This window comes from Zonotrichia albicollis, chromosome 29, assembly GCF_047830755.1.
Source record: "Zonotrichia albicollis isolate bZonAlb1 chromosome 29, bZonAlb1.hap1, whole genome shotgun sequence".
Classification (NCBI taxonomy): Eukaryota; Metazoa; Chordata; class Aves; order Passeriformes; family Passerellidae; genus Zonotrichia; species Zonotrichia albicollis.
The window spans coordinates 5696565-5724516 of NC_133847.1; the positions used below are offsets into that span (position 1 = coordinate 5696565).

The following is a 27952-nucleotide window of genomic DNA, read 5'->3' on the forward strand; positions in this document are numbered from 1 at the left end:
ATGAAGCTTTGCCTTTACCAACTCTTGTCCCTGGCCAGCTGGTCTGTTCCCTTCTCTTGCTGGAGGGGAAAAAACAAAGTGCCTTTAGCAGGTCCCATTCTTCCTTAAACAGATACCTTAATCGTTTTATTTTCCTGACTTCTGTACTCCTGAGGCTCAGGTGAATCTGTCCATGTCCCCCTGTTCCTCCTCACCCCTGCATCCTGGGCTTTGCACTGCTCGTCCCTATTCCAGCAGTGCCCGCAGGGGAAGCTCGGTCCCTGCCTGTCCCCAGCGCTCTGTTGTCACCTCAGGCTGGGGAAGGTGGGGGTGGCTCACCCGGGCAGGGCACTCGTGCTGAGGTTCCCGGTGTTCTCCCGGTGCCCGGTTCCTGCTCCGCCCCGCTCTGCCCCGCCCGCGCTCATCGGCCCGCGCCGCTTCCGCGTGTCCCGGGCACCGGCCGCAGGTAGGCTGCTCCCCTCCTTCCCTTCCATCCCCTCCTTTCCCGGCTGCTCCCCTCCTTCCCTTCCCTTCCCTTCCCTTCCCTCCCTTCCCGGCTGACCCACCCCTTCCTTCCCCTTCCTGCAGCCCGGCCGTGCCACCCCGGCCCCGGGAAGGGAGGAAGGGCAATTGGGCAATTGCAGGCTTTTCATGAGACAGGAAAACAAAACTGAAATTGGAAAGTTTCTCTCTAGCTGAGAGTTATTTCGGGACGTTTGCTGGAGCTGTCTTTAAATAGGGAAATATTGTGCAGCAGGCTCAGGCAGCGCCCGGAGCAGTGTGGGACCCCACTCCTCCCCTCCAGACACTGCTGTTGTTTAATTAAAATCCCATCAGAGGCCTGGGGTGAGTGCAGGGGCTCCGGGATCACCTGTGGACGGGGATATGAAGTCTCCCAATGAAAGCAGGACGTGGAGCTGCTGGGACAGAGTCCAGAGGAGGCCCTGGAGCTGCTCCAAGGGCTGGAGCCCCTCTGGAGCCAGGCTGGGAGAGCTGGGAGTGCTCACCTGGACAGGAGCAGCTCCAGGGGGAGCTCAGAGCCCTTGCAGGGCCTGAAGGGGCTCCAGGAGAGCTGGAGAGGGACTGGGGACAAGGGATGGAGGGACAGGAGCCAGGGAATGGCTCCCACTGCCAGAGGGCAGGGCTGGGTGGGATATTGGGCAGGAATTCTTTCCTGTGACTCTTCCCTGATAACACAGGTTATTGGCTGGCAAGGGTTTCCTCTACACTGGTTTCATTCCTTGACTGCCAGCACAAGGAGCCTGCAAGACCCCCTGGAACCAGCTGCCTGAAGGAGACATTAGGATTTACCTAAATATAGCATTATTTCATCAATTATCTTAAACCAGTTGTAATTAATGCGAAATGAATGCAAAGAATGTGCTCTCTTTGCTTAATCACAGAGTTGGAATAATGCACAGAGCAGTGGCACAGCTGCAGGCACGGAACAGATGCAGAAACATTTGGGAGGTGTGAGAGAGAGCCTGGCAGCTCCAGAGCACCCCCAGTGCCCACAGCACCCCTCTGAACGCTGTCCTCTGTTCTCCTCACAGACTGCCAGCACTGAGAGACCCCGGGCACTGAAGGTTTGTGTGGTACCACGAGTGTGAGTGGGGCACTGCCAACCCTCTGCCAGAAGATGCTTTTCCCATCCCTGCTCCAGTCCGTGCTCTGGGCCAGCAGCTGCTGAGATGGCACAGAGCGCTGAGCTGCAGCCCAGCTTTGAGGACGTGTTCAACATCCTGTCCCAGGTCCCAGCAGAGAAACTGCTGAGCCTCAAACTCAAATTGAAGTACCTGATACCTGGGCCCTGCAGCAAGTTACTGCAAGCCATGGTCCTGCTCACTCTGGGGCAAGAAACGGATGCAAGAATTTGTCTGGATGCCTTGAGGGACAATGAGGCAGCCCGGTACGTCCAGCAGATCAAACTGGGCACTGCAGGAGTGCAGGAAAACAGAGAGGATTTGCAGCCTCCCCAGCTGGATGCAGGTGCTGTGGCACTGCTGGCACAGGTGTACACAGTGCTGGCACAGGAACAGCTGTGCAGTCCTGAGGCCAGGGACAAAGCCTGCCACGCCAGCAAGGACACCCAGCGGGGGACATCCAACAACATCCCACCCAAGGAACAGGACAACGAGGGCTCTGCAGCCAGCGGGGGCTCAGGGGACAGCTTTGGGACACTGAGATCCCATGAGGACGCAGGATTTCCCCACACAGCCGGCTCCCACTGCATGGTGAGGAGCTCACCAGTGGAGATCAGAGGCAGCTCAGACCTTTCAGGCCCACGGACCCTGTGCTCTGTGGGGAACTCCTCCCTGTCCAGCTGTCTGGAGATCAGTGCATCACCAACAGTTGCTTTTCACACCCAGCCCTCTGTCCCTGAGCGTGTCCCCTGGCCCAGCCGTGCTGGACACCCCAATGGGGACACAGAGAGCCACGACCCACAGGAATCCAGCTGGGCCAGCACACCCAGCTCTGCCCCTCCTGGGCAGGGCACAGCTGCTCAAGGGCCCCAGCCAGAGAAGGTGCTGCAGGTCAGTTCCTGTCACCCCAGCCCTCTCCCCGTTCCTGAGCCACCGCTGCCCTCAGAGCCTGCCCAAAGCAGTGATGTGTCCAGCACAGTGACAGAGCCTCACACAGCGAGGGAAAAGCAGCATGAAAAGCAGCATGAAAAGCAATTACCTGCTGATGTCCCTGACTCAAGGGCTGCAGTGGATACTGCCCCTGCCCTTGTGTCCATACAGGGCTCCTACATTCCAGCAGCCATTCCCTGTAACTCTGCTTCTATTTCAACCCATTCCCTTCCTCCTCCTACTTATTCCTTCTCCTCAACTCTTCCTCCTCTTCAGGAATCTCCCTCCAAACTATCATATCCCCCTCCCCTGCCTTCATCCCCCTCTCCAGCCAGGCCTCCTGCTCCCCCAGCCATGGATCCAGCAGAGCCAGATGGTGCCAAGTTCTATACGTTTGTTGTCCTGCACGCCAGTGAAGATGAGCTTGTGGCCCACGAGGTCAAGGACCTGCTGGAGAGCATGGGGGTGCCCAATGGTGCCACACTCAGCGAGGATTTCTTCATCGCCGGGCGCAGCCACATGAGCTGCTTCCAGGACGCCATGGAGAACTCTGCCTTCATCATCCTCCTGCTGACCAAGAACTTTGCCTGCAAGCTGTGCCTGTACCACACAGACACTGCTCTGATGCAGTCCATCCTGGACCCCTCCAAGGCAGACTCAGTCATCCCATTTCGACCCAAGGCAAACTCTCTGGAGATCCCCAAGATGCTCAGTGCGCTCGTCATCCTGGATGAGAGCTCTCCTCTCTTCTCCAGGCAAGTGCAGAACACGTTTAACCCCAAGAAGATCAGTGAGAAGAAAGCCATGTGGGAGCAGCTGCAGAGGGAGAAGAAAGCCATGTGGGAGCAGCTGCAGAGGGAGAAGCTCCAGGCACGCTGGGAACAGCACCAAGCCCAGCAGAACCTGGCTTCCCTGAGCCTGGGCTCCCCTCCCTGGGTGCCCCCAGCAGCAGCAGGGCCACCATGGCCACCAGGGCCATCAGCCCGACCCTGGTGTCCCCCTGCCCCCAGGGACCCCCCTCCTGCTCAGAGGGGTCCTCTCCCTTCCCAAGCACAGCTGCCCCCAGGCCACTACAGCCTCACACCAGGCCAGGCACCCCTCATCATCCAACATGCCAGCATGGTTCAGATCGGGAACCACAATGTGATGCAGGTGGGAACTGCTCCACCTGGGCCAGGGCACAGCCAGGAGCAACCCAGGCACAACCTCTGACCCAGAGACAAAATCCATTTCGAATCCTGGGTTACAGTGATCCTACTGGGACTGTTGTTCCATGCATTTTCCTGAAGCACAAAAGAAAATTCTTCAATTTTTGTTGGAAAAACAGTGTAGTGATCTCTTGAAAATGTTTTTCCTTGTGCTTATTTTCAAATAACTGAGAAAATTATTTTCTTGATTGTCTGGAACTACTTGAAGATTTTATAAATAAATTTTAATTAATTTATTTGTGTTCCTCTGGTTCTTTCCTGAAGAACTAGAAAAGGGATTGTCAGGGATATATGGAAAACTATTCTGCATGTTGGCTGGAGGGGCTGGGAGATGGCACTGCCCAAATGACTTGAGGGCCAATCTGCAAGGGATGCTTTGGGAAGCTGCCTTTAAGGAAAAAGCAGAATGAAAAACCAAAACCGGTCAGCAGAATAATGCAGAAGGGTGGAGAAATCCAGGAATGAAGAGTGGGAGGGGAAATTCTGCAGGATCTGAGCAAGGGATCTACCAGGGTGGTACCTACTGAGCTTTAACACCAGGAGGGCACCTGGAGCAAAGCCCTCGCTGCTCCTCCCATGCACAGCCATTTTCCTGATCGTCAGCAGAGGTCACCCCAAAGCCAGGGAGAGACGGAAATGGGGCTGTTCCCTCCTGGAGCAGAGCCTGGAGCCAGCTCAGCCTGTCCAGGAGCCACTCCCTGCTAACGTGGCTGGGATCAGCACAGGGAAGTGACCCCGCTGCAGGGTCACACCTGGTGGCAGTGACTCCATTGCGGTGACCCCACTGCAGGGTGACCCCCCGTTGCAGTGACCCCACTGCAGGGTGACCCCCCCATTGCAGGGTCACCCCCCATTGCAGCGACCCCATTGCAGTGACCCCACTGCAGTGACCCCATTGCAGTGAACCCCCATTGCAGTGACCCCACTGCAGGGTCACCCCCCATTGCAGTGACCCCATTGCAGTGACCCCATTGCAGGGTGACACCCCATTGCAGTGACCCCATTGCAGGGTCACCCCCCATTGCAGGCCCCCCCCCCATTGCAGTGACCCCATTGCAGGGTCACCCCCCATTGCAGTGACCCCACTGCAGCGACCCCATTGCAGTGACCCCAATGCAGGATCACCCTCCATTGCAATGACCCCATTGCAGTGACCCCACTGCAGGTATCCCTGCAGGTCTGTGGGTGCTCCTTGGCTGTCCCAGCAGTTCCAGGAGGATCCAAGCCCATCCCTGCCCTGTCAGGGTTTATTTTTATTCCACACTTCAGCCTTGGTCCCAGAGCCCTCTGAGCCCCAAGCCAGCCCAAGTGAGACAGATGTTATGAAATCCATGGAGGAGGCTCTGAGCTGCCCCCAACTCTTGGCTTCCAGCTCTCAAAGATTGGATTTTAACCCTGCAGGACCCAGTGACGATGGATTAACCCATCCACTCCTTCCAGAGCTTCTGGCATCCTCCAAGTGCTCGATTTCCTTTGATTTTCCTGGTTTCTCTCCTCCATAGCACCATTCAGAGTTGTGTTAGTGCAGTTCCTGTCCCCTGCTGCTGGTGCAGGACAGTCCCTCCCCTTGGGAGCCCTCCCACATCCCTCCCTTCCCAGCTCCTCTCCTACTATAAATAATCATGCAAAATTAGTCAGCTGGAAGCTGCTCCAGCTTGTAAACAACCTCACACAGCCACATCCAGCGTGCCTGGATCACACACAGGGCAGGCAGAGCTGTGTCTGGGGTACAGGAGGCTCTGCAGCCACCACAGCGGAGAAAAAGCTCCTGTCTGTCCAAGAATTAACAAAATAATCACTGAAACATTGCCCTGCTCCTCACAACTCCGTGTTTTGCCCACATGGAGCTGGCCCTACAGTCAATCAGGCCTGTTCAGTGTAATTACCCCTAAATCATGCAGTGATTTCTTCCACCCTGTAATTACTATCAACATTTAATTGCTGGGCCCTCTATGTAATTACAGATTATTTGTGTGTTTAAAAAAAGTGAAGCTTTTTCCATCACACAGAATTTTCTCCTCCTTGGGGCTCTTGCACCTGACTGGGTCCCTCAGCTCCCTGACCACCAGAGCTGCTCCTGTCTGGATTAACCCCTTCCCTCCCACCTCTCTGGCTGCAGATGGAATTGCCCTGAGGCCACCTGGCAGCTGCTCTGCCACACCTGGACATCACCTGCAGCACAGGAGGAATGGGACAAGCACAGCCCCAGGCTCTACAAACACTGCTTAAATGGCATTTTTAGCACAAAGGCAGTCCTTCAGCAAGAACTAAGGAGGGAGCAATAAACAACAGGACAAAAATTCAAATATTTTATCCACCCACCCTCCCTGGGGAAGACCAAGCAGTTTTGGGGTCCAGGTCTCTGTGTGGAACTAACTCCAGTACCATTAATTCCTGTTTTTACAATCCCTGATGGATTTGGGGTTGGAAACCAAACTGATGACAGTCTCTCTTTCTGCTTGCTGTGCCCACTGTCCCACATGTGTAAGGCAGGTAATTCCTGAATCAACACAGATCCTCTCACGTTGTTTGATTTGCATCAAAATATAAGGCAAAACATGGAAGAAGAGATGTAATTTCAGTGTCACTGTTACTCTTTTCCAGGGAAGTTTACCAATGCAGCACAGATTGGTTTTTCACAGGAGTAACCATGAAATGAACCAATCACACCTGTTGAATTGCAAACATCCCAGAATTCCACACCTACAGTGTCCCATGCCTGGAAAACAAACTGAAAATGAGGGAAAACACCTGAATACAGAGGCTTATCAGGAAGAAGTCCAAGGCACTTGCATTCTAGCAGCCATTTTTTGTTTTATTATTTAAAGTTAAGAGCGCTCATCAGCTCACAAAGGAACAAATCCCATTCCTGCAGTTTAGTTCAGGTTTCAGCCAAAAGGAAAAAACAAAAAATAGAAGGCAGCTAAACTAACTCTGCACTTTACAGCTCAATTCAAGTTAAACCTCCTCGCTTTATAAATAAATGTTATAGTTAACACTGCAAAATGTACTGGCAGATCTACAATACCTTGAAGGGGCAGAGAGCGTGGTTATTGAGGCTGATAAATACAAGTAGAGAAGCTTCAGTAGCACAGAGAGCGAGGCTGGGGCCAGGGGTCTGCTCTCCCTCCCAGGTGGGCCTTTCCCAGAGCTCCAGGCAGCTGCTCCCCCTCTCAGCTGTGCTTCCCACCCTGCTCAGGGCCAGGCAAGGAGCCACAGGCTGCCCATCACCGCCTGCATGAGGACAAACTGCTGGAAACTCTTTGTTTTCCACCACGGAGGGGTCTGCTCATAGAGGCAACAAACCTGCCCTGAGACTACAGAGTTAAAAACAAGGTGTGTGCAGATCCTCATCAAAGGAAGGAGCTTGCCCAAAACAGCAGCCAGGTGAGATTTCAAATACCACCTTGGAAGTAGCACCATCCTCAGTGAAGTTACAAAAAAAAAAAAAATTTAAAAAAAGAAAAAAAAAAAAAAAAAAAAAAAAAGAAGACTCAAAAGCCCAAACCAGCTGCTAAGAACCCACTGCATGAGATTTCAGAATGGGGCAATAACAGAGCCCAAGCACATAATCCTAAAACCTCAGAAGGACAAGGAGGCACCTTCAACTTTTCATTCCTTGCTTCTTCCTTCAGCCCACCCTGGTGCAAACCCAGCACAGACACTCACTTGCTTTCACAGCCCCCTCCAAGCACCTCCACACTGCAGGTACCTCCTGGCCTAAAGGGCTTACAAGAGCTCAGCTTTGAAAATAGCTCAAAATGTGCTGTTTTGGCTCCCAAACCATCCACATTCACCTTTCCAGCTCAATCCCTGCTGGAGCCAAAGCACGTTCATGCTGGGAATGGAGCAAATGGGTGTGCAATGGACAAGCCAAGGGCCTGAACACCACATCAGGATTTTGTTCTTAGTTTTTTCCTCCCCATTCATAAACTACAACATCTATGGATGAAACTGTATAACCAGAACTGACCTTCCTCTATCTTACAGGATTGGAGAAGTCTTGCAGCATAGATAGGGCCTGGCTCTACGAGAGAAAAAACATCCCAGCTTTATGCACAATCATGGAAATCTCAGGCCTTTAACACCATTTGCTACTTGGCCAACCAAGAGAGAGACAAACCCCATCCTCAGCACACCCAGCCCTGTGCCATCCCTGGGCAGGAGCCCCTCAGCTGCTGGGCATGGGCTGTCCCAAACCTGACAGGAGGGAGGGGAAGGGATTAACTGGAGGAACTTCATTCCTCACTCACTTTCTATCTGTTGGGTGTGTGGGGTGGGAAGGGCCAGAGCACGTGGGGGATGTGTAGCTGCTCCAAAGCTGAACACTGAGTTAATCCAGCACTAACAGAAGAGGCAGCAGGTCCCAGGGAATCTCCATTTCCATCCTCCTCAGGACACGATGGTGGCATGGGGAAGGGCAGGGGCTGTGGCCTCTGTGGACAGAGTGCACTGGAGAGAGCTGGTACCTGAAGGTGACAACGAGGGACAGCCATGACCTCTGGGGCCTCCTCCTCCCCTGCCCCGACACGCCAGCTGGGTGGTGACAGATGGGGACAAAGCTCAGCACAGCGACAGCCCTGGGCACTTTGGCACAGCCAGCCCGAGCCCTCCAGCTGCACAACCTCAGCGGGCTGGGACAGGCTGGGGACCATCGTGTCACGCCCTAGTGCAGCTCAATGAAGGCTTCCAGCTCCTCGGGGATGAATCCCTTGTAGGGAATCTTGTGCTTGTCCAGGGCGCGAGCAGCAAGGCACTGGAGGGTGATGTAGTTGAAGGGCTGCATGGTGCTCTTGGTGAGCAGCTTCTCATCCAGCAGCTCGTAGGCCGTCTGCTTGAAGGCGTTGGTGGCGTCCATGTGCGCCCCGGCCTCCATCAGGGCGCTCATGATCAGCGGGCAGTTGTTGCGGGCGGCCACATGCAGGGGGGTGTTGTTGTCATAGTCCCGGCTGTCTGGGTCCGCCCCGCACTCCAGCAGCAAGTTCACCACGTGCAGGGATGGGAATTTGCCCACCGGGTACCGCCCCACCGTCGTGGTGTCCTTGTCCACGGCCATGTGCAGGAGGGTGAAGCCGTTCTTGGCGCGAGGGCTGCACTTGAGCAGGCGGTAGATGGTCTGGCGCTTCTGGTGCTCCTGCTCCGGGGTGCACTCCACCTTCTCCAGCAGGAACACCAGGTGCAGGATGATGGCCAAGGTCTTGGTGAACTGCGCCGAGTCGGCCACGGGGTCCTTGCCATGCACCAGGGCCCTCTCCACCTCCCGGACCCCCTTGCTCAGCACCCCGATGAGGTCGGAGAAGCCCAGGTGGGTGGCTAAAGTGCCTTTGGAACGGTCCTGGAGCACGTAGGAGTAAAGCTCGGCAAAGGAAAGGAAACTGCTGGCAGTCATGGGGCTGAGGGGCTCCAGGTTGCCTTGCTGCATGTCCAGGGCGTACTTCCACAGGTTAATGCAGCGCTCGAAGTTGCCCGAGTCGGCGTAGACGGCGCCGCGGTAGCGGATGTAGTAGGAGGTGTCGGGGTGGGACGGGCCCAGGATGCGCTCCCGGATCAGCAGCGCCTGCATGCGCATCTCGTCGGGGTCGGTGATCAGGGCCTCCAGCTCCTCCAGAGAGCTCACCTCCCGCGAGTAGTCGTAGGCCAGCACCAGCTGCCGGGGCTCGGGCTTAGGCAGGTACTTGCCGCCCTCGCAGCGCAGCTCCATCGCCCTGCGCCAGTACTTGTGGGCTCCCAACAGGTCTCGTTTCTTGTCCACAAACGTGGCACCCAGCAGCTCCAGCGCTTCCACGGCAGCCTCTCGAGTGCAGAACACATTCGGGACCTCGTCCTGACCGGAAGCCGAAGCACCGCAGCCCTCGCAGCCCTCTTCAGTGCAGCCCCTCTGATGGCTCCCACCTGAGGCACAACCCCCCGCGGCCTCGTCCTGCTGCAGCCCCCCCTGGATCAGGTACTCCACGATGTTGGTGTGGCCGGTGACGCTGGCGGCGAGCAGTGGGGTCATGCCATAGCCGTCCTTCTCCATGCGGGCCTTGGAGCGGAGCAGCAGCTGCAGGATCTCCAGGCTGCCCGACTCGGCGCAGTCGTGCAAGGCCGTGTTTCCCTTCACGCTGCGCCGGTTCACATCGGCCCCTTTCTCCAGCAAGTACCGGGCGATCTCGCGGTGCCCTTTGTAGCAGGAAATCATCAAGCACGTGTGGCCGTGCCGGTTGGCCACCTCCAGGTCGGCCCCGCGTTCGCCCACCAGGTACCGCACGATCTCCAGGTGCCCATCGAAGCAGGCGGCCCGCAGCGGGGTGGAGTTGGTCAGCGTGGTCTGGTTCACCGAGGCGCCGTGGTCCAGCAGGCTCCGCACCACGCCCAAGTGCCCCGCAGCCGAGGCCGCCCACAGCGGCGGGGCCCCCTCGATGGTCTCACCGTCGAAGCTGACGGAGCCGCCCTCCTCCACGCGGGCCCCGCAGTGATCCAGCAGGTACTCCACCACCTCCAGGTGCCCGTGCCGGGCCGCGATCAGCAGCGGGGTGCTGCCGGCCCCGGGGCCGCCCCCGCCGCCGGGCCCCGCCGTCAGTGCCTCCAGCTCCTCCCGGCTGCGGCTGCCCAGCAGCTTCTGCAGCAGCTTCAGCTTCCCGTCGCGGGCCGCATTGTACACGGCCGTGCGCAGGTCCATGGCGCCAGCGGCCGCCTCCAGGCCATGGACCGGCGGCGGCGACGCGGCCCCAGCGCGGCGCGGGGCGGGCGGGGGGCGGCGGGACGCCCCTGCCCTCAGTGCGACGGGACCTTCACCGCCCGGGCCCGACCGCCATCTCAGGCTGCGCCGCGGAACAAAATGGCGCCGCGCGGGGCGGAGCGGGACTCGCGGTGGATGATGGGAATTGTAGTCCCGGGAGCGGCGCTGTTCAGCCGGCGCCGCACCGTGCGCACTCTGTTTCCCAGAAGGCAGAGCGGGCGGGGGGGAGAGGTGGGAAGGATGTGCACCCTCGCCTCGCGGGGCATGCTGGGCAGTGTAGTTTTCTCGCCCACTGCGGTAGCGCCGCTAACGGGATTCTACCAGAGCCAGGACTACACTTCCCAGTGCGCCCCACGCGGCCCAGGCGCTGTCCAGGTGTGTCCGTGACTCCCAGCGTGTGCTGCTTTCATAGAGGTTTTATTTCTCTTAAATCCCTTGATGTTATGGCACTTCAAAACACAGCGGCTGCACAGCATTAATGTGACGTGGTTTAATTGCAGGTTTTATGAAGCCATAATGTCCTGAGCTGTAACGGAGCCGCATGGATCACGCAGGCCAGTCCACAGTCCTGCACAGGTCTGGTGGTGCATTTTAAAGTACGAGTTTCCTGCCTTGGAGGTGGCAAAGATTCGGTCCCCACCAGCGAACACAGATTTATTCGCTCCAATTTCCCCCACCGGGCATTAGGTCCAGCTCACTCCATCCCTGAGCAACAATACCTGCCCAGAATGAGGGAAAACACTCAAGCAATAAATAGCTCGCCTTATATGAGCAAAGCTTTACTCACCAGAGTCTATTTTTAGGGCATAAATTGAGTTTAGGTGTCCCTAATCTTTATACAGAGAACTGGCACAGGGTTTCTCCCATTGTATTTTATTTATAGCTGGGTTTTTCCTACCCAGGGAAATAAGCTTAGTCTCATTATTTCCATTATTATTATTCTGTCTGTCATGATTATTATTATTCAGTCCATCCACCCGTTTTAGGTCTTGTCTGGAATTACAGTGGATTATCCCACTGATGCCTGTTGCCTTCACACAGAATATCACTTTTGTTGCTAAGAAACTGCTTTTGCATAACAGGCAGCAGGAGCCCAATTTTCACTCCAGCAGCTTCTGCAAGTCCCCGGGAGCAGCAGCAGCAGCTGCTCCTGGAGCAGAGTGTCCGTGGCACAATTCCCACTGCAGGTCTGTGCCCGGGGATTGTTCCCTGGCAGGCTGGGATGGGATTCCCAGAGCAGCTGGGGCTGCCCCTGCATCCCTGGAATGTCCAAGGCCAGGCTGGACATTGGGCTGGGAGCACCTGGGACAGTGGGAGGTGTCCCTGCCATGGCTGGGGTGAGGCTGGGTGGGCTTTGAGGTCCCCCCGTCCCAAAACTTCCTGGAATTCTGTGGCACAGCAACTTTGTGTTTGAGAAGAAAAGGAGCAAAGGTGCCTTGAACACCTGCAGGGTGTCTGTGCTGAGCAAGGGCAGGAGGAACCAGGAGGAACCCTTCAGCTCGGAAAAGCCCTCAGGACCACCAAGTCCAACCTCTCCCTTCAGGGCTGTGGAAACACAACTCTGGGCACGAGTTCATCACATTTGCACCCAGAAAAAGCCCCACGAGTTCCATCTGACACACATGTGGTGTGTCAGGGCATTCCTGGCTGTGAATATCCAGCCTGGGAGCGTCCCTGTCCCCTGTGAGCGCAGGCAGTGCCACCCCCAGCTGCCAGGCTGTTTGTGTGCAGGTCAAGGCACAGACACGGTGACATTTCCTCTCCCCGCTGGCTCTCGTGTTGCCATGGTGACCAGATGCACTCGCTCTTTTATCTGAAGTATCTATTAACCAAAGCTTCCTATTAATTTCCCCTCCACAGAATCCATTAGGAATTCACCAGAACACCACACAGGTTTTTAGGTCCCAAACCCAGCTCTGGGTGGGCTCAGAGACGTCGTGGGGTAAAGTGCAGCTGATGGAAATGGGTTTGCCATTAATAAGAGATTTCTCAGTAATGAGGGAATAAAGAGCAGGACGAGAAGTGGCACAGCAGCCTCTCCCTGCAGATCCCTGGAGCCTCAGGAACTCACCCCAAACCTTTTATAGATCACAGATCCAAGCCTGGCCTTGGGCACTGCCAGGGATCCAGGGCCTGCCCACCCTGCCAGCCAGGAATTCCTTCCCAAAATCCCATCCAGCCCTGCCCTCTGTCCCTGGAAAGCCATTCCCTGTGTGCTGTCCCTCTGTCCTTTGTCCCAGTTCTATCTCCAGCTCTCCTGGAGCCCCTCCAGGCCCTGTGGCTGCTCCACTCTGATCTGTGCCATCCCTGCCATCCCCTGAGGGCACCAGGCCCTGTGGCTGCTCCTCTTGATCTGTGCCATCCCCTGAGCGTGCCAGGGACTGTGGCTGCTCCCCTTGATCTGTGCCATCCCCTGAGCGTGCCAGGCCCTGTGGCTGCTCCCCTGTGATCTGTGCCATCCCCTGAGGGTGCCAGGCCCTGTGGCTGCTCCCCTGTGATCTGTGCCATCCCCTGAGGGTGCCAGGGACCTGTGGCTTCTCCCCTTGATCTGTGCCATCCCCTGAGCGTGCCAGGGGCTGTGGCTGCTCCCCTTGATCTGTGCCATCCCTGCCATCCCCTGAGGGTGCCAGGGGCTGTGGCTGCTCCCCTGTGATCTGTGCCACCCCTGAGGGTGCCAGGGATGTGTGGCTGCTCCCCTTGATCTGTGCCACCCCTGAGCGTGCCAGGGACCTGTGGCTGTTCCACTCTGATCTGTGCCATCCCCTGAGGGTGCCAGGGACTGTGGCTGCTCCCCTATGATCTGTGCCATCCTCTGAGGGTGCCAGGGACTGTGGCTGCTCCACTCTGATCTGTGCCATCCCTTGAGGGTGCCAGGGATGTGTGGCTGCTCCCCTGTGATCTGTGCCATCCCTGCCCTCCCCTGAGGGTGCCAGGGACTGTGGCTGCTCCCCTGTGATCTGTGCCACCCCTGCCATCCCCTGAGGGTGCCAGGCCCTGTGGCTGCTCCCTGCTGAGCTCCAGCTGCTGCTGCTCCTCCCAGGAGCTGCCAGGATCCTCCCCAGCTCAGGAATTGGGTGAATCCCCACAGCTGGGGCAGGAACGGGGGCTCTGAGCCCCCACATCCCTCCCTGCAGGGACACCCCTGTAGGGTTTTTGGGAAAACACAGAAAAAGCCCCAGCCAGAGTTCTGGGAATAAGAGAGGAGTTAAATCCTCAGGGGAGGAAGAGCAGATAAAAAATGAGACGTTGTGACAGAGCTGCCAGGCTGCGTGGCAGGAGGGTTAATTTTTTGTGAAACTGCCATTTCATATTCCCTTTCAGACAAGCAGAATTACACGGTGCTGGCTGCTGCAGGAGGAGCATAATTTCCTTCACAGAAATAATGACAGGGTACTTAAAGAGCAAGTGAATGGATGGCTGAAGTACTGGGCAGAGACTTCAGAAATCCAGGCTGAGCCCTCACCTTTACAGAAGGCTCCTTTGGTGACCTTGGGCCAGTCATTTAATCTTCCTGTGTCTCAATTCCCTGCCAATAACACAGGAATAATAACTGTTCTCTGCCTGCCTGGCTTATTTAGGCTGCAAACTCAGAATTTACAGCTCGTGTTTGCTTTGCTTTGAAGCCCAAGAGCTTCAGTCTGTGCTGAGGTGTCTGGGACAACCATGGGGTACAACAACAAAGGGCTGGGATGGATGGTTTGGGACATCCTCAGTGTGAAAATCTCCAGAATTCCTGATCCATCTCTTCCCTCAAAATGTGGACAAGTTTGGAGCTGTGCTGAGTTCCAAAAGCATCAAAATAATTTAGGAGCAGAGTCCATAGTGATTTATTGAATCCCTGAGTTCCTTCTGAAGCAGAATGGATAATTTAGAAACCTGCAGAAATTTCCTTTGTGCTCAGTCAGGGCTGCAGCAGCTCCTCAGGTTTTTCAGTGTAAATTGAGGTTCCTGTGTACCCAGGTTCTATCCATCTCCAGCTTTCAGCAGTTTGTGTGATTTCCTGAAGGCAGGAGAGATGGGTCCCCGCTCCCAGAGCCGGTGAACACCAGATTGTCTCTATAGTTAAGCAATTTGCTGTACAAAGGGAACAATTCTAAAAATAGGGAGAAATGGCACCCTGACATGAGCAGGAACGATGACCCAATCCCCACCTTGCTGCAGGGCCTTTGTCCTGTAACTGCCTCCATCAGCAGGGCTCTGATGACATTATTTTCTGTGCTTCTGTGGGGCACAAGGCTGCAGGTACCTGGGAGGGGGGATTTTGATCAGCCTGCCGAGGATGAACACGCTGGGGAGGCTTCTGGGGGAACACTAAATCAAAGTTTCATTTACATCAGACACCAGCCCGGCCATTGCAGCGTTAACGGCTGCACTGCTGCCCTCGACATTTGGTGTGGATTTAATCTGTCAGGGGGGAAGTAAAAAACAAGGGGAGAGAGAGTCCTTGTGGTTTATGAAACCTGCATCTTTCCTTTCAGGCACTATCAAATGGCAGCGATTTGTACGGGTTTAAAACTCTTCTGGCAGCAGATTTCTGGCTGCCCCTGCATCCCTGGAATGTCCAGGTTGGACTTTGGGCCTTGGAGCAGCCTGGGATAGGGGAAGGTGTCCCTGCCATGGCAAGGTGGCACTGGGAGAGCTTTAAGGTCCTTCCAACCCAAACCATTCTGTGATTCCTAAATCACACCTGCCACAGTGCCAGTGATGTGGACAATGCTGAGCCAGGGGAGTTAAAGAAATAAAAAGGAAAAAGAGAAAAGTGCTCGACAGCACGAACAACCCAAATTATTAAAGATATTTCAGTGCTTTTACCACTGGCCTCGGCAGGATTCAAGAGTTTCATTTTCACACCTAAATACCTTTGAGAATGGAGGCTCTGAGTGGTGTTGAAAATTTGTTCTTTTTATATTTTAAGGCCCCGTTGGAAGCAAAGGGCTCAGCTCTCCAAACAAGCCCTGCCAGGCACTGAAGGCCCAGCAGTGTCTGGGTGCCCTGACCCTGCTCTGGTGTTTTGGGGGGTTCCTTGGCTCCTGTGCTGCTTTCAGCTGGGGCAGAGTGAATTTCCTTCTCAGTGGCTGTTCTGGGGCTGTGTTTGGGTTTGTGCTGATAACTCAGAGATGTTTTTGTTCTTGCTGAGCTCACTCGGAGCCAAAGCCTTTCCTGTCCTTGTCCAGCCATGCTGGGGAGGGGCTGGGGGGGCCTGGGACTGACCCAACTGACCCCAGGGATGACCACAGGATATAAACGGGGCCACAGAGGGAATTGGGGGACATTTGGACTCCTTGAGGAGCGGAATAAGCTCACAGGACAGGAGCTCCAGCCCCCCAAAACACGTGCACACCTGGGCCGTGGCAGCCTGGGCTGTATGGCAGGCTATGATTTGTTGTCACCTTTACAAACACAACAACAAAATCACTAGTCTTCCACACAGAGCCAGGCCAGGAGAGCAGCCATTCCTCCTCAGGGACGTCTTCTCCCAGCATCCTTCCTCAGTTCTTCTCATCCTGCCATCCTTGTTCCTGTCCCTCCTTCAGGGGCGGGCGCTGCCCTTCGCAGTTCCTCCTGAGCCCACATCAAACCTGCCTGTAATCATCTCTCCAATTTGTGCTGTTCCCGTGAGTTTCTGCTCCATTTCCTCGCTCCAGAGACTCTACAGGGACATCAGGGCTCAGCAGGGGCTCCTCTGCCTCACCCTGGGATAAACTTCTCCAGGAGTGCTCTGACAACTCTCTCCCAGCTGAATTTGAGTCTGACTACAATAAGCAAATGCAATATGTGCTGGGGAACACTGGAGAAAAGGACTCTGCAAAAAGAAAGATAATGATAGTGCAGAGATTCCTGGAATCCCACTGAGAGGCTGATTTCAGCCAGGAAAACAAACCCCTTTTGCTGTTCCCTTTCTCTGGATTTGTTGATGAGCAATCTTTGGTTCAGGCCCAGCTTTTCTTTCACTGCCCAGGTTTTCTCTGTGAATCCCTCACGTGGATGAGGTGTGGAGGGACAGTGCTGGCTCACACCCATGGAAAGGATCTGACTTCATTCCTTGTCCAGCAGAGCTGTGCTCACCTCAGCCACTGAAATCAGGCAGGGAACAGCCTCTTCCCATCCTCACCCAGCTGTTTTGGGTACTTTTGTAAGCAGTGAGGAAAAAGGGAAAGAAATAAAACAATTCCTCTGCAGCCTTGGCTGCTCCTTCCATGGGAGGATGAAGAGGGTGCAGCAACAGGAGAGGGTTTGGGTTTGCTCTGCTGGCAGGGGCTGTCCCCTGTGGGAGCTCATGGGGAGCAGTCCCATCCCTCCCTTTCTTTTTTTATAACATATGTGCTTTCTATGGACACTTTATTCTAACTCCAGATGGGTGTTTCAGCCTGGGGATTTGTGCTGCCCCGAGATAACAGCCCTTTGTGCTGGCCTAGGTAGCAGGAGTGTTTGTGATAGCTGGGGCTGATACCAGCAGATGTCCAGGTGGTCTTATTTAACAGGGAGCATTAGTGATACTGCCATTGTCCAGGAAATCAGATAAAAACGGGTCCAGGTGTCACCCAACACCCTGTTTGTGTAAGGACTGAGCCAGCTGCTGAACACAGGGGATGTGTTCCTGTACAGAACTGCTGTCACCCCAAACCTCCCGGGTAAAATTTAACCGGGAGCTGCACTTGGATGATCCTTGTGAGTCCCTTACAACTCAGGATATTCTGTGATTCTAATCTGAATATCAAGTGGAACAGCAGTGAGTATCCAGTGAAAACATCTGAGAAGTGAGACAATATTTAGAAATAGAAACTCAGGACAATTCAGTCTTCAGCCCAAGATAACGGGAAGAGAGAATGAATTGTAAAGAAGAATGAGTTTGAGAGAGAAGACAGCTTGGGAAGTGCTAAGCTGGACTGGAATTCCAGGTGACCAGGACACTTTTCAGTCCTTGTTCTGGGACACAGCTCCACAAAGGGATTTACCACAAATCACTGCCAGACAGTCAGGTAAAAATCAAGACAGAGATGTGAGCAAGAGCTCCTCTCTTGGTTTCACACCCAGCCATCCCTGCTCAGAGTGAGGTAGGTGTTCAGTAGCAAACATAAATTGCAGGCTCAGAGGCATGTGAGGATTTTGTCTGGACTGTCTCAGTGGGGCTGTATTTCTCTGTGTGCTGTCAGGAGGGATCTGCCACTCCTGTTTGTCCCAGAGATTTCAGGGATGTGGCTCCTTGTCCTGGTGGCAGCTGGACCTCACCCCTCTCCCTGACACTGGGAGGCTCCTTGGGAATTATTTCTAAGGATGGGAGCTAAACTTAGCTCCAGACCACGGGAAAAATCCTGTCTGGAAAGAGTGGGGACTCTTGGCCTGCAGCTATCTCCGAGCAGGCTCATCACAGAGAGATCCCCAGCTGCACTTCCAGGCTGTAAATTAAACAAACAGAATTTCCTGCACACCAGACCACAGGGAGGGCAGAGAGAACAATGTGGCCTTATTGCTGTTATTTCCTTTGGTTTCAATCTCTGTCCTCTGCCCTCCACCTCCTCCCCAGCCCCGTGTCTCCCACTTTACCCGATTTGTCATTTATTACCGTGCTTTAAAGAGAGGCAGGGGGAAAAATGCTCAGTGCAAATTATATTTTGAGCTGTTGTGCTTTGCCTCTTTGGCGGATAATAAATCTCTCTGGCAATGCTCCTCTGTATAGGATTTGTCATTAAATGCAATTAAACAAACCCTGCAGGTGTCCATGATCAGGCCTGCAGCAGCCCATTCACAACTGCAATGTTATTATCAGCCTGACAACAAAACAGCAGATATTTCCTGAGCTCCTCTGATCGATGAGCTCGCCTGATTTGGAACTGGAGGGAGGAGAGAAGGGGGACCAGAGCGGTTCAAATGCTCTTTAGACTTATTGATGGAAAAGTCAAAAAGCTGCTCAGCAATCAGAGGGAAGGTGGAGAGAGAAAAGGGCTGAGGGACAGAAGGGCTAAAAGGGAAAAATGAGAGAGGAGTGTTTGGGAGTCAAAAGGCAGAAACAAGGCGAGTTATCACATGGTGCCCTTCCACCCAGTGAGCTGGTTCATGCACAGGACTGGAGTTAAGGAGGCACAGAGGGCATTTCAGGGAGGATTCTACAGCACTTGGGCTTTCAGTGTTGTCATGCAGCCTCCCTGCCCAGCTGGCACAACAATTCCTCTCCCCCTGGGACAGAACTTGACTGGCAGGTTTTCCTGCTGTCCAGGGATGTCTGTCTGTCTCCACAAACTGCAGCACAATGGTTGGATCAGACAGCCAGCTAATGTCAAACCCCACCTGGAACAGTCAATGGGACTGGATGGGGCTTGGAGTGACCTGGGATAGTGGAAGCTGGGTGGGCTTTGTGCTCCTTCCAGCCCAAACCATTTGGGATTCTGTGAAGTGCAAGTTCTTCCCTATCCTCATTCTCACCCCGAAGCACATCCTGGCACAGCTTTGGGAAGCTGCAGAGGTGCTGCTGACAGGGCTTGTCCAAAGCAGATGCAACAACATTCACACCAGAGTTGCTGTGTGCTCTGACAATGAGGAACAGGAGAAAACCTCCTGTGGTTTCTGTGAGCCATCCCAGGCAGCCTGTGGAGTGTGAAGGTCAGGGATTCACAGGGGACTGGCTGCCATCGAGCCCAGTGAGGGAGAAGAATTTGCCAACACCGGTGGAATCCTTCTGCCTGACTCGTTTGCTCAGCTCAGCCTCGGGGCGCTCTCAGGATGAACCTCGGGCCCCTCCTGGAGTCCTGGTTCAGCCCAGCTCATTCTGGGCACACAGGGAATTGCAGTGACAAGAGACAAAGCCCACATTACTGCTCTAGTGCCACCTAAACAATGGATTTGGGAATGGGTAAGGGGAGCCAAGGGTATCAGTAGGGCCTGTGTAGGGTGTAGGGGTGATTATTTACTCCTACAACAAAAAGCTTTTGCAGAGGTCTTTGATTTAAGTTTTAGAGCCTCATCTCTACACTCTGTGTAGAGTGTAGGGGTGATTATTTACTCCTACAACAAAAAGCTTTTGCAGGGCTCTTTGACTTAAATTTTAGAGCCTCATCATCCCAGATAGCCTGGGACCCTGCTTGCTGCCACCCGAGATCACACTGGGATTGTGACAGAAGGAGCCAGCAGTTCTGTCATCAAGCCATGGGCCTCAGAATGAGAATTTCCCTGGAGCCTGCACCTAGATCCCCCTCTTACACCCAGAGGGACAAGAGCTGGCACATCCCAGGGCCTGCCCGAGGAACCAGGGGCTGCTGAGCAGAGTCAGTGAGCTGGGAGTGCTGTGAGCCCTCACAGACCCTACAGAACTGCAGATTTCCACTCCAGGAGCAAATCTAGGGCAGGATGGAAATGCACAACTGATTGGATCGACTTCAACAAACACCTTTTTCCCCCTTCTTTCCACTTCTCCTCCTCCCCACCTCCGGCAGCTCCTCTCTGCGCGCTGCTCATCTCCCTTTGTGCACCTCTTACCCGCACTCTCCTCTCTAAACAGGTGCAGTTGCCACTCAATAGACTTTAATTACCACTTCAAGGGCTCTCACCGGGGTCTGCGGGAGGGTGGAGATGAATTTTCCCCAGGATTATGCGTGTGGCTGAGTTCTCTCTTCAGTCAGATGGTGATGCTGCTGCCAGCCAGGATCCTTCGAGAGATCGCTTCTCCGCTCCTCTGTTCGTGTTAACAAAAAGGAAAACTGCTGCTGAAGGGGAAAAAAAAACCAAAAAACAACCCAGCCATTACCTGGATTAATTAGCAGGACAGCAAATGGGTCTGGAGAAAAACATTACAGAAAATTTACAGCCCAGGAGTCTCAGCTGGGCTTCCAAACTATTATTCCTTGCAAATCAGAAGTGGAGAGCTCAGCATCTCGGAAGATTTCTGTGGGAGACTGGGCTCTAAAAATACAAGTTGTTTTTAAGCACTTTACCTTTTTTTTTTGCTCCATGCTGTTCCCATCACAGCTCACTGGAGAGACGTGCTGTTAATGCATCCTGCTGGGACCCTGGGGATTCCTCGCAGGGAACGGGGGTTCATTCCTGCCTGTGATGGAGGAATTATTCCCAGTGTTTAACCAGTAACAGAACATTATTTTTATTATTAAGATCCTCTTCAAAAAGCCCTCCTGGAGAATTATGCCTGTCAGGACTGCCTGGAGTTGTTTGCCCAGGGTGTGAGTGCACACTTGTGGGGATGCACACAGAAATTTGGATATGTGTTCCTCTGAGATGATATATGCAGAGCGGAGCTGGGAATATAACAGCATCTTTTGGGACAAGGGAGATTTCCAAACATTTAAAAAATCGTTTCTTTCACTCAACATTAACATTTCTAATTTTTTTCATAAAATGAAATGTAGGAAGGAGGTTTTTTTATAGCAAATTAAGCAACAATTTGTTCTGCTGCAATTAAGTTTGTTTTCCTAAACAAGAAATTCAGCAAAACTGGGGAAATCTTGCCGCCAAATGGGCTTTTGCAGATGTGTTTTCCATGAAGCATTTTGCCTAGCTCCAAAACAGCTGGGTGGGTGCAACATCTGAGCTTCTGCTTGGCTTCTGTGCTGGGCTGGAGCAGAGTCCATGTGGGCTCTGTGCTCCCAATCCAGCCAGGGCTGAGCTCATCCCCAAACTCAATGGCAAAAAGAGCAGAGTGACCATGACACACATCAGCCCTGGGCATCCCTCAGTGCCTGGGAATGTTCTGTTCCTCTTTCCTCAGGCTCAGTATGGAGCTGTGCCCTGATAACTGAAGAGGTGGAAGACCTGGCCTGAGATGGGCAAAGGAAGTCACAGGTTCCCACTCACATTTCTCAGGTTCTCTCCTTCTCATGTAACTCATTCTTTCAGCTTCTATGATTTAAAATCCTTCTGCCCTCATCACCCCTTCCTCCCACCCTTCCTTTCCTTGTGCATTTTGATTTCCAGGCCCATCTTCCACATGTTTTCCTGCCATTTCTGCAGGACTGGGGTGAACATTGATCACAGCCATCTCAAGCCCATCTCTCGTTTTTCCCAAAGAGCCCATGAAAATGTCACCCATGAGATAATAATCATGTTGCTTACATCCCTTAATTGCTCTCAAAGTACAGTCGAGGCTTCAGAGCCTCTTTGAAAGGCAGGTTCTGGCCTTTGGCACATTATTGACAGGCTGTTGATAAGCCCCTTTGTTGAGAAGCAATTTTGTCCTTTTTCCTGTACAATTTTTTGGTTTTTTTAAAGACAGCTCTTTCAGAAAGAGTAGATTTTTAAAATAGAGCTGAGCTTTGAACGAGCAGGCATCAGAGTTATTCCCAAGGAGCAGTGGCATACGTGGGAGAGGAGAGCTACCAGCACACTCCATGCAGGACTCTGTACAGGAAATCAAACTGAGATGACAAATGGCTTCATCCTTGTTGCTTTTTAGGCCTTCCCCTCTCAGCCCTGATAATTAGATGTTTATTTGCAGTGTATTACTAAAGCATTAGGTGTCTTGTGTGTTCCAGTGCATTGTTCCATGGTAAACAGGAGAAAGTGGACATTTCAGCTGTGCAGTGACTCATTTGTATCTATTAATGATAATTCTTAGGGGTTTTTAACACCTGCTGATAAAAGTGGACTGAGATTTCCTCATCACAACTGCCCCTCCTGGTTTTTGCAGGTTGGGGCAGGGACAGAGCAGAGCCAGGCACACAGACAGAGCCTCCGCCAGCAGAGCAGAGCCTGTGGCTCGTGCCTGAGCGATTCCCATCCCAGAGGACACACAGGCTTTTAAGTCACCTTTTTAACAAAGATTTATTTTAATGTGCCCCTGAGGTGAGCCAGGGTCCCTCTGGGGCAGATGCTGTGGGTCCCTCTCAAGGTAACCCCAGCACAGCCTCAAGCTCCACACTCTGAGACAGCTTCCAACACAACCCTGAGCAAAATCCCCAGGCTCTCTGCAACTCAACCCCAGCCCTGAGAGAAATTAAATTCTTTCCTTTCTGAAACAATGTCCCTTGGAATGATTTTGCCCTTAATGAGCCCCGACTGGGCTGCTGTGTTCTGGAGCCACTGGTGTGCATGTTAACGAGGAGCTCTCTCCGAGTGGAAGCGTGGAGATGGCTGGCCCTGTAATGGGAGTCTGTTCAGCATCCTAAGTCCCACATTAGGCTGTGCCTGTAGGAACCCTGGCATGTTCCGTGGAGACTGCCTCAAGGTAATCATCTCTCCTGGCTGTCCCTAAGCAAGTGCTCAGCTTGCAGCTATTCCAGGAACTGCGGCAGACATGATAAAGTTTAGCCCCTAATGCATTCACCAGCAGCAAGGTGAGGAAAGTGCCCGTTGATTTGGGATGAAAAGGGAAAGGCAAAGGGCTGTGGTACCCACAGAAACCTCCATCTCACTGGGATTTGGATTTTGAACTGTGAGGGACTGGGAGCCCTGGAATTTCATTGTTTTCTCAGAGTAGGTTCAAACCATGAGCGATACTCAAAAAACATCATCTGCCTCGAATTTGAGTCCTGCTTGATTCAAATGATGCATCCCAGTACTTCCCATCCCAGAAAGCAATTCCATACACCACATCCACTTAAATACACACTGACAACAGGTATAGGTACACACACACATTTAGATTTGTGTGTTACATGGAATTAGTCCATTCTTTAAAAATTCTGGAAAAGTTCTTCCAAACCCATTCCCTCATTGACAGACCAGCAGAGCGATATAACAGTGCTCTCCTAGAAAAATACAGCAGCTCATTTATATTTGAAAGTTGTGAAGTCATTAGCTGGCAATTAATGTTCCACCCACCTGTGCAGCCCCTCCTGAGGTCACACAGAACCTGCCCGGAGCTCTGAGCCTGCCATCATCAGCGCTGGGTGAGAACTGCTGAGATAAAATGTTGTCTGAATTAGATGGGGAGGATTAGAAAGGTGATAAAAGCTAAGCCAGGAGAAAATCAGACGATAAATAGGTCTGGCAAGATAGATGGATAATCTTCCTCCCAGGCCAAACCTGACAGGATAATCACCTTTTTCTGTTCTCTGGTTCCATTTGCTCTCAACTCACCACAGCTTTACAGATATCACTGAATTTGGTTTTCTGGTACCCAGGAAATGGGGATCCCTAGGTCTGTCTTTATGGACAAGAGATTTGAGGTGCCTCATTTAGGAACAGCTTTAGGTTTCTGATGAGGGTTGCAAAAATCAGTCAAAGCATTGCCTTTTCTTAGTTTGTGTCTCATCTCCTGCTGTGTGTCAGGCAGGGCTGAGGAGAGCTGGTCAAAGCAGAGCTGCAGCTCCTTTTCCCAGCTGAGCCAGAGTGGGAGTCAGTCTGTCCTGTGCCAGGGGTGTCCCTGTCCCCAGCAGCTGTCACAGAGCCAGGCACTGTGCAAGAGCTCCCTGATCCTGCTGGGATCTGGATTCAGCCCCTCACTGTCCTCCTGTCCCCTCTGCTTTCAGGCTCCAGATTATCTCTGAGCAGATCTAAACCACCCACTGGAGCAACTGAAAACTCTTTAAACTTTCCCACTTGGGAAAGGGTTTGTCTGAACTGGCCTTTGCTCTCCTTGCTCCTGAGAAATTCCCATTGCTCCTGATCCATGCAAGGTGTGAGCCTGCAAGGCCCTGCTCTTTGCTGAAGCTTTGTTCCCCCACATGGGGACTCCTTGTCTGAGCAGAGAACTCAGGATAAGTTTTCCATCTCTTTGTGGCATTGATTTCTCCATGAACAATCGACTTTGCAACACAGAGCAATGGAATATTTGATTAGCCAGAATTACAGACCACAACATTAATAATTTTGTGAGCCGAACTGAAAAGATTTGCACTTGTTCTCACTGGGAATAGTGCAATTTTCTCCTTTCTAAGAGAAACTTTGCTCTAATGGCAGGGTGCATTGTCATCCCACAGGAGCAGGTATTGACTATTGCCTCTGAGTTTGGGGGGCTTGAATCCATGCAATTTTCACCTGGGCTGGAATCTTGTAGGTGGACTGTTCATCATGGCTCTGGATTTTCAAAAGAAGTTAGCAATTTTGGACACCTTATATTTGTGTTTGAGACACTCTGAAAGGGACCGATTACAAGAGACAGGTGCTTAGAAGTCCCTGAAAATCAGGATTAATTGGAATATGTCATGCTGAGCACCTGAAAACAGTAAAATGCTTTGGAAAATCACAGGGGAGGGAGTTGTGCTTCTGAACATGACTTGGGAAGAATGTACAGCCTTAAGTTACACAGGATAAAGAGATCTTTGCATAACATTATGGAAACATCCTTTAATCCTCAGTGCAGCCAAGTGCTTGACTTTAGTTTGATTCCTGAGGGAGTTCAGTGCTGAAGTTTGTGCATTTGTATTCTCCTGAAGTGGAGCCTGACATTGTGTGAGTTACTGTAGGTTTATGAAAAATTCTGCGTCTCCAAATGAAAATAAATCAAAAGGCAAAGTTCTGTTCCCAAGGCCAGGGTTTGCTGCAGGTCCTGCAGAGCCACAGACTGGGTGTGCCATGGAAGAGCTTCTCTTTGCCCTTCCTGAGCCAGAGTCCCAGAATCAGAATCTTTAAGTGCTGAACACACATGAAACACAATTTCCACATCCCAAGGAGCTTTAAGGTCCCTTCCAACCCAAACCATTCTGTGATTGTATGAGCAGGAAAACCAAATCCTTTGCTCAGAGTCCCCTGAGATCCCACTCTGGCCAGGGACTGTGAATCCTGCAGGAGTGGGGTGGGTTTGGTTTGAGAGAGGCTGCAGGTGAACCCTGGGGCAAAACAAATCCCCACCAAAAAGGCACCACAACCTCATCCTGTTTATCCAGGCTCAAAAGCTGTGGCAGATCTCGTGTCTGAAATCCACTCTCTTTTTCCTGCTGGGATTCCCAAGCACCTCCCAGTCTCCCAGGCACTACCAGATGCCACGATTGCAGTGGAGTGGCAGCGACACACAGACAAATATTTGTGCAAGGCACACAGAGCCAGAAGCCTGGAACATTGGCTGTGTGCTGGGAGGGGAGAGGCCAAGAAAAAAGGATCCTGCCTTTGACAGGTTTTATTTCTGTTGAATTTTAAACAATAAAAATCTGGATGGCTGGATGGTGTTTATTTCTAGCAAAACTTCAAATATTTGCTTCCAGTAGGTGACATGGAACCCTCCTGGCAGATTCATTTCCAGTTTACTCATTTTGAAGAATACTTAAAGGGTCAGGAATTAAATTGAATTAAGTTCAGACCTTACCCTGAGTCCCCTGTTCTTCAGAGACCTCTGGGTTGGATCCATCTATGAGATCTACAGAAAATGGCCAGTAAAAAAAAAATAGTGACAAAATACGCTCTGAACAAATGGAAATAAAACTTCAATTAAGCAAGACTGCACAATACAAAATTTAGTTGGCTTTGAGGATATGATATCACCTGTCCTACTATTTTTTATATTAAATATGAAATCTGATTAGGTAATTTCCCAGAATGTGGAGATAAAGCCATAAAAGCAGGAATAGGTATTTGGTACAATATCATTTTCTGGCTTCTTCTGCATGGCTTTTTGGGGCAGGAGGTGAAGAATATGGGATTTTTTCCCCTTATTTTACAGGGCACTTCAAGGAGAAAATCCTGATATTGGTGTTGGTAGAGAGAAGGCACTGCCCAGACTGAACCTCAGCAGTTGTTGGGAGATGTTAGGAGATTTACAGAGAGATAACAAAGATATCTCTCCACTCCAGTTCCACAGGGAAACGTTACCACCCTTACTTTGTTCAATGTTTATAAAATATGTCTAAAGGTTGTGTGGATAATCAAGGCCTGAAAGGAAATAACTTTCTTTTCAAGTGTTTTTCTTCTTTTTTTCCCCACAAATATTTAATTCTGAAGTAAAAAATAGGAGTTTTAAAATGGAGAACAGCTTGTTTCCTTTTCCTCTGAGAGGCCAACATCACTCAGGAAAAATACAAGTGTAAGGACAGATGTGGCCAGGCTGAGCCTGGATTAAATCACCTCGAGCCTCTGTTCAGCAAAGTGTTTAAACACACATTTAGTACAGCTGGGGGAGAATTTCTAATGAACGGGGATTCATTCAGGGAATATCCCAGCTTCCAAAAATGGACATAAAACAAATGCAGCAAATCACTTCAGCTCTGTGAAATGCTTAATTTCCAAAGTGCTCAAACACTTGAACATTTTATCTTTTTTATTTTCTAGGTTTAATAATCTAAAGAGAAAATAATATTTTATTTCAGCGTGAGCCAGAGATAAACACTTGGTTGTTTTAATTTTGTCAAAATTAAAAATAAAAACCAGCTACTTTGTTTAATTTGATCACATTCAATTTTAAATTTCTTTTCTCTGGAGCATTTTGGGGAAAAATCCACTCTGATTTGGCCATCGAGCACTTCAAGATAACACAATCTGTCAATGGACCCAAAGTGTGCCACTACTGCAAGGCAGATTTTGAGTAGCCAGATAGAATCAGTCACGGAGGAAAAATAATTTCAATTAACTGTTCATGAAGCATCATCTCCCAACAGCACCTTGGTGAAATATCCTGTTTCTCCTACAAACTAGGGAATTTTAATTTTAAACTTTACACATGAACTACCAGTCAGATACATTTTCAAAAGGAGAGCGTTGGTTTTTCCAGCATAAAGCTTTGATGCTGAGTAGATGTGAAGTGCAGGTTACGTTTGGATTCTCGCAGTCACACCGTGCTCCCAAATGTTTCCATTCCCTGCCCTACCCGAGGCTGTGAGTGTCTCTTACCTGAGGATGTTTGGAAAACGCCTCCATCCCACCGTCCCTTCCCACCTCAGCCGGCCCTTGGCTCCCATCCCGAGCGGCTCCGGGCGCTGGGTCGGTGTCGGGCAGGGCTGGATGGGGACGGGACCGGGGCATCCGTGTCCGGTACGTGCGGGCAGGTGACCGGGCTGTGCCGCTCCCTTTGCCGCTCTCCTGCCTCCCCTCTCCCGCAGAGCCCCCTCCGGGCTGGACTCACCCGGCCCGGCGAGCATCCATCCTCGGTGCCTCCGGTGGGCGGTGATGTCCCGGGAGAGTCCTGCCCGCGGGGCCGGCTCCCGGTGCGGGGCTCGCGTCCCGGTGCGGCCCCGTCGGGCGCTGTCCGTGGTGCTGATCCGCGGCCGCTCCGCCGGGATCCGCTCGGGATCGCCCGCCCCGGGGGACAGCGGCACCCGCGGAGCCGCCCGGTAGAGGCGGGAGCGGCTCCACAGGTGGCCGAGGAACCCTTGCAGCGTCCCCGAGCCGCCTCCGCACCTGCGGGGCTCACCTGCGCCCGGCTCACCTGAGCGGCGGAGGGGCCGGGGAAGCTGCCCTGCCTCAGCCTCGGGGCTTTTATGGCCCGCCGGGGGGGCGGCGGGCGGAGCGCCCGGGCGGGGACTCCGCGCCTCGGCCAACGGCAGCGGCCGCTCCGGGCAGTGCGGCAGCATTACATCATGGCACCGCCCGCCCGCCTTCAGTGTAAGAGTCTCACCGGCCGGCGGCACCGGGGCCGCACGGCAACAGGTCCGCCCGGG

At 52.6% G+C, this 27952-nt stretch overlaps 2 protein-coding genes across 9 annotated transcripts; one reads left to right on the plus strand and one right to left on the minus strand.

The window, feature by feature from the left end:
- Positions 1-38: 38 nt before the first annotated feature.
- On the minus strand, positions 39-27858 carry LOC113460285 (protein fem-1 homolog A). 8 transcript variants are annotated; one of them, XR_012577196.1, is made up of 7 exons: positions 27418-27858; positions 25669-25719; positions 23247-23321; positions 20408-20520; positions 20024-20176; positions 13010-16284; positions 11209-12959 (listed from the first exon to the last, which is right to left on the minus strand). XR_012577196.1 is itself a non-coding variant. In XM_074528511.1 (6 exons), the coding sequence occupies exon 6, from the start codon at positions 10419-10421 to the stop codon at positions 8427-8429; it is 1995 nt and encodes a 664-aa protein (XP_074384612.1). In that variant the 5' UTR covers positions 10422-11200; positions 20024-20176; positions 20408-20520; positions 23247-23321; positions 25669-25719; positions 27418-27776; the 3' UTR covers positions 6555-8426. The 8 variants fall into 8 exon arrangements, 1 of the variants encoding a protein (XP_074384612.1); XR_012577193.1 differs by having other exon boundaries at positions 11209-13114; positions 13212-16284; positions 27418-27856; XR_012577194.1 differs by having other exon boundaries at positions 11209-13281; positions 13448-16284; positions 27418-27852.
- On the plus strand, positions 390-3990 carry TICAM1 (TIR domain containing adaptor molecule 1). The gene is made up of 2 exons (XM_005495213.4): positions 390-445; positions 1533-3990. Exon 2 carries the CDS (start codon positions 1671-1673, stop codon positions 3762-3764), a length of 2094 nt encoding a protein of 697 aa, XP_005495270.2. The 5' UTR covers positions 390-445; positions 1533-1670; the 3' UTR covers positions 3765-3990.
- Positions 27859-27952: the final 94 nt, after the last annotated feature.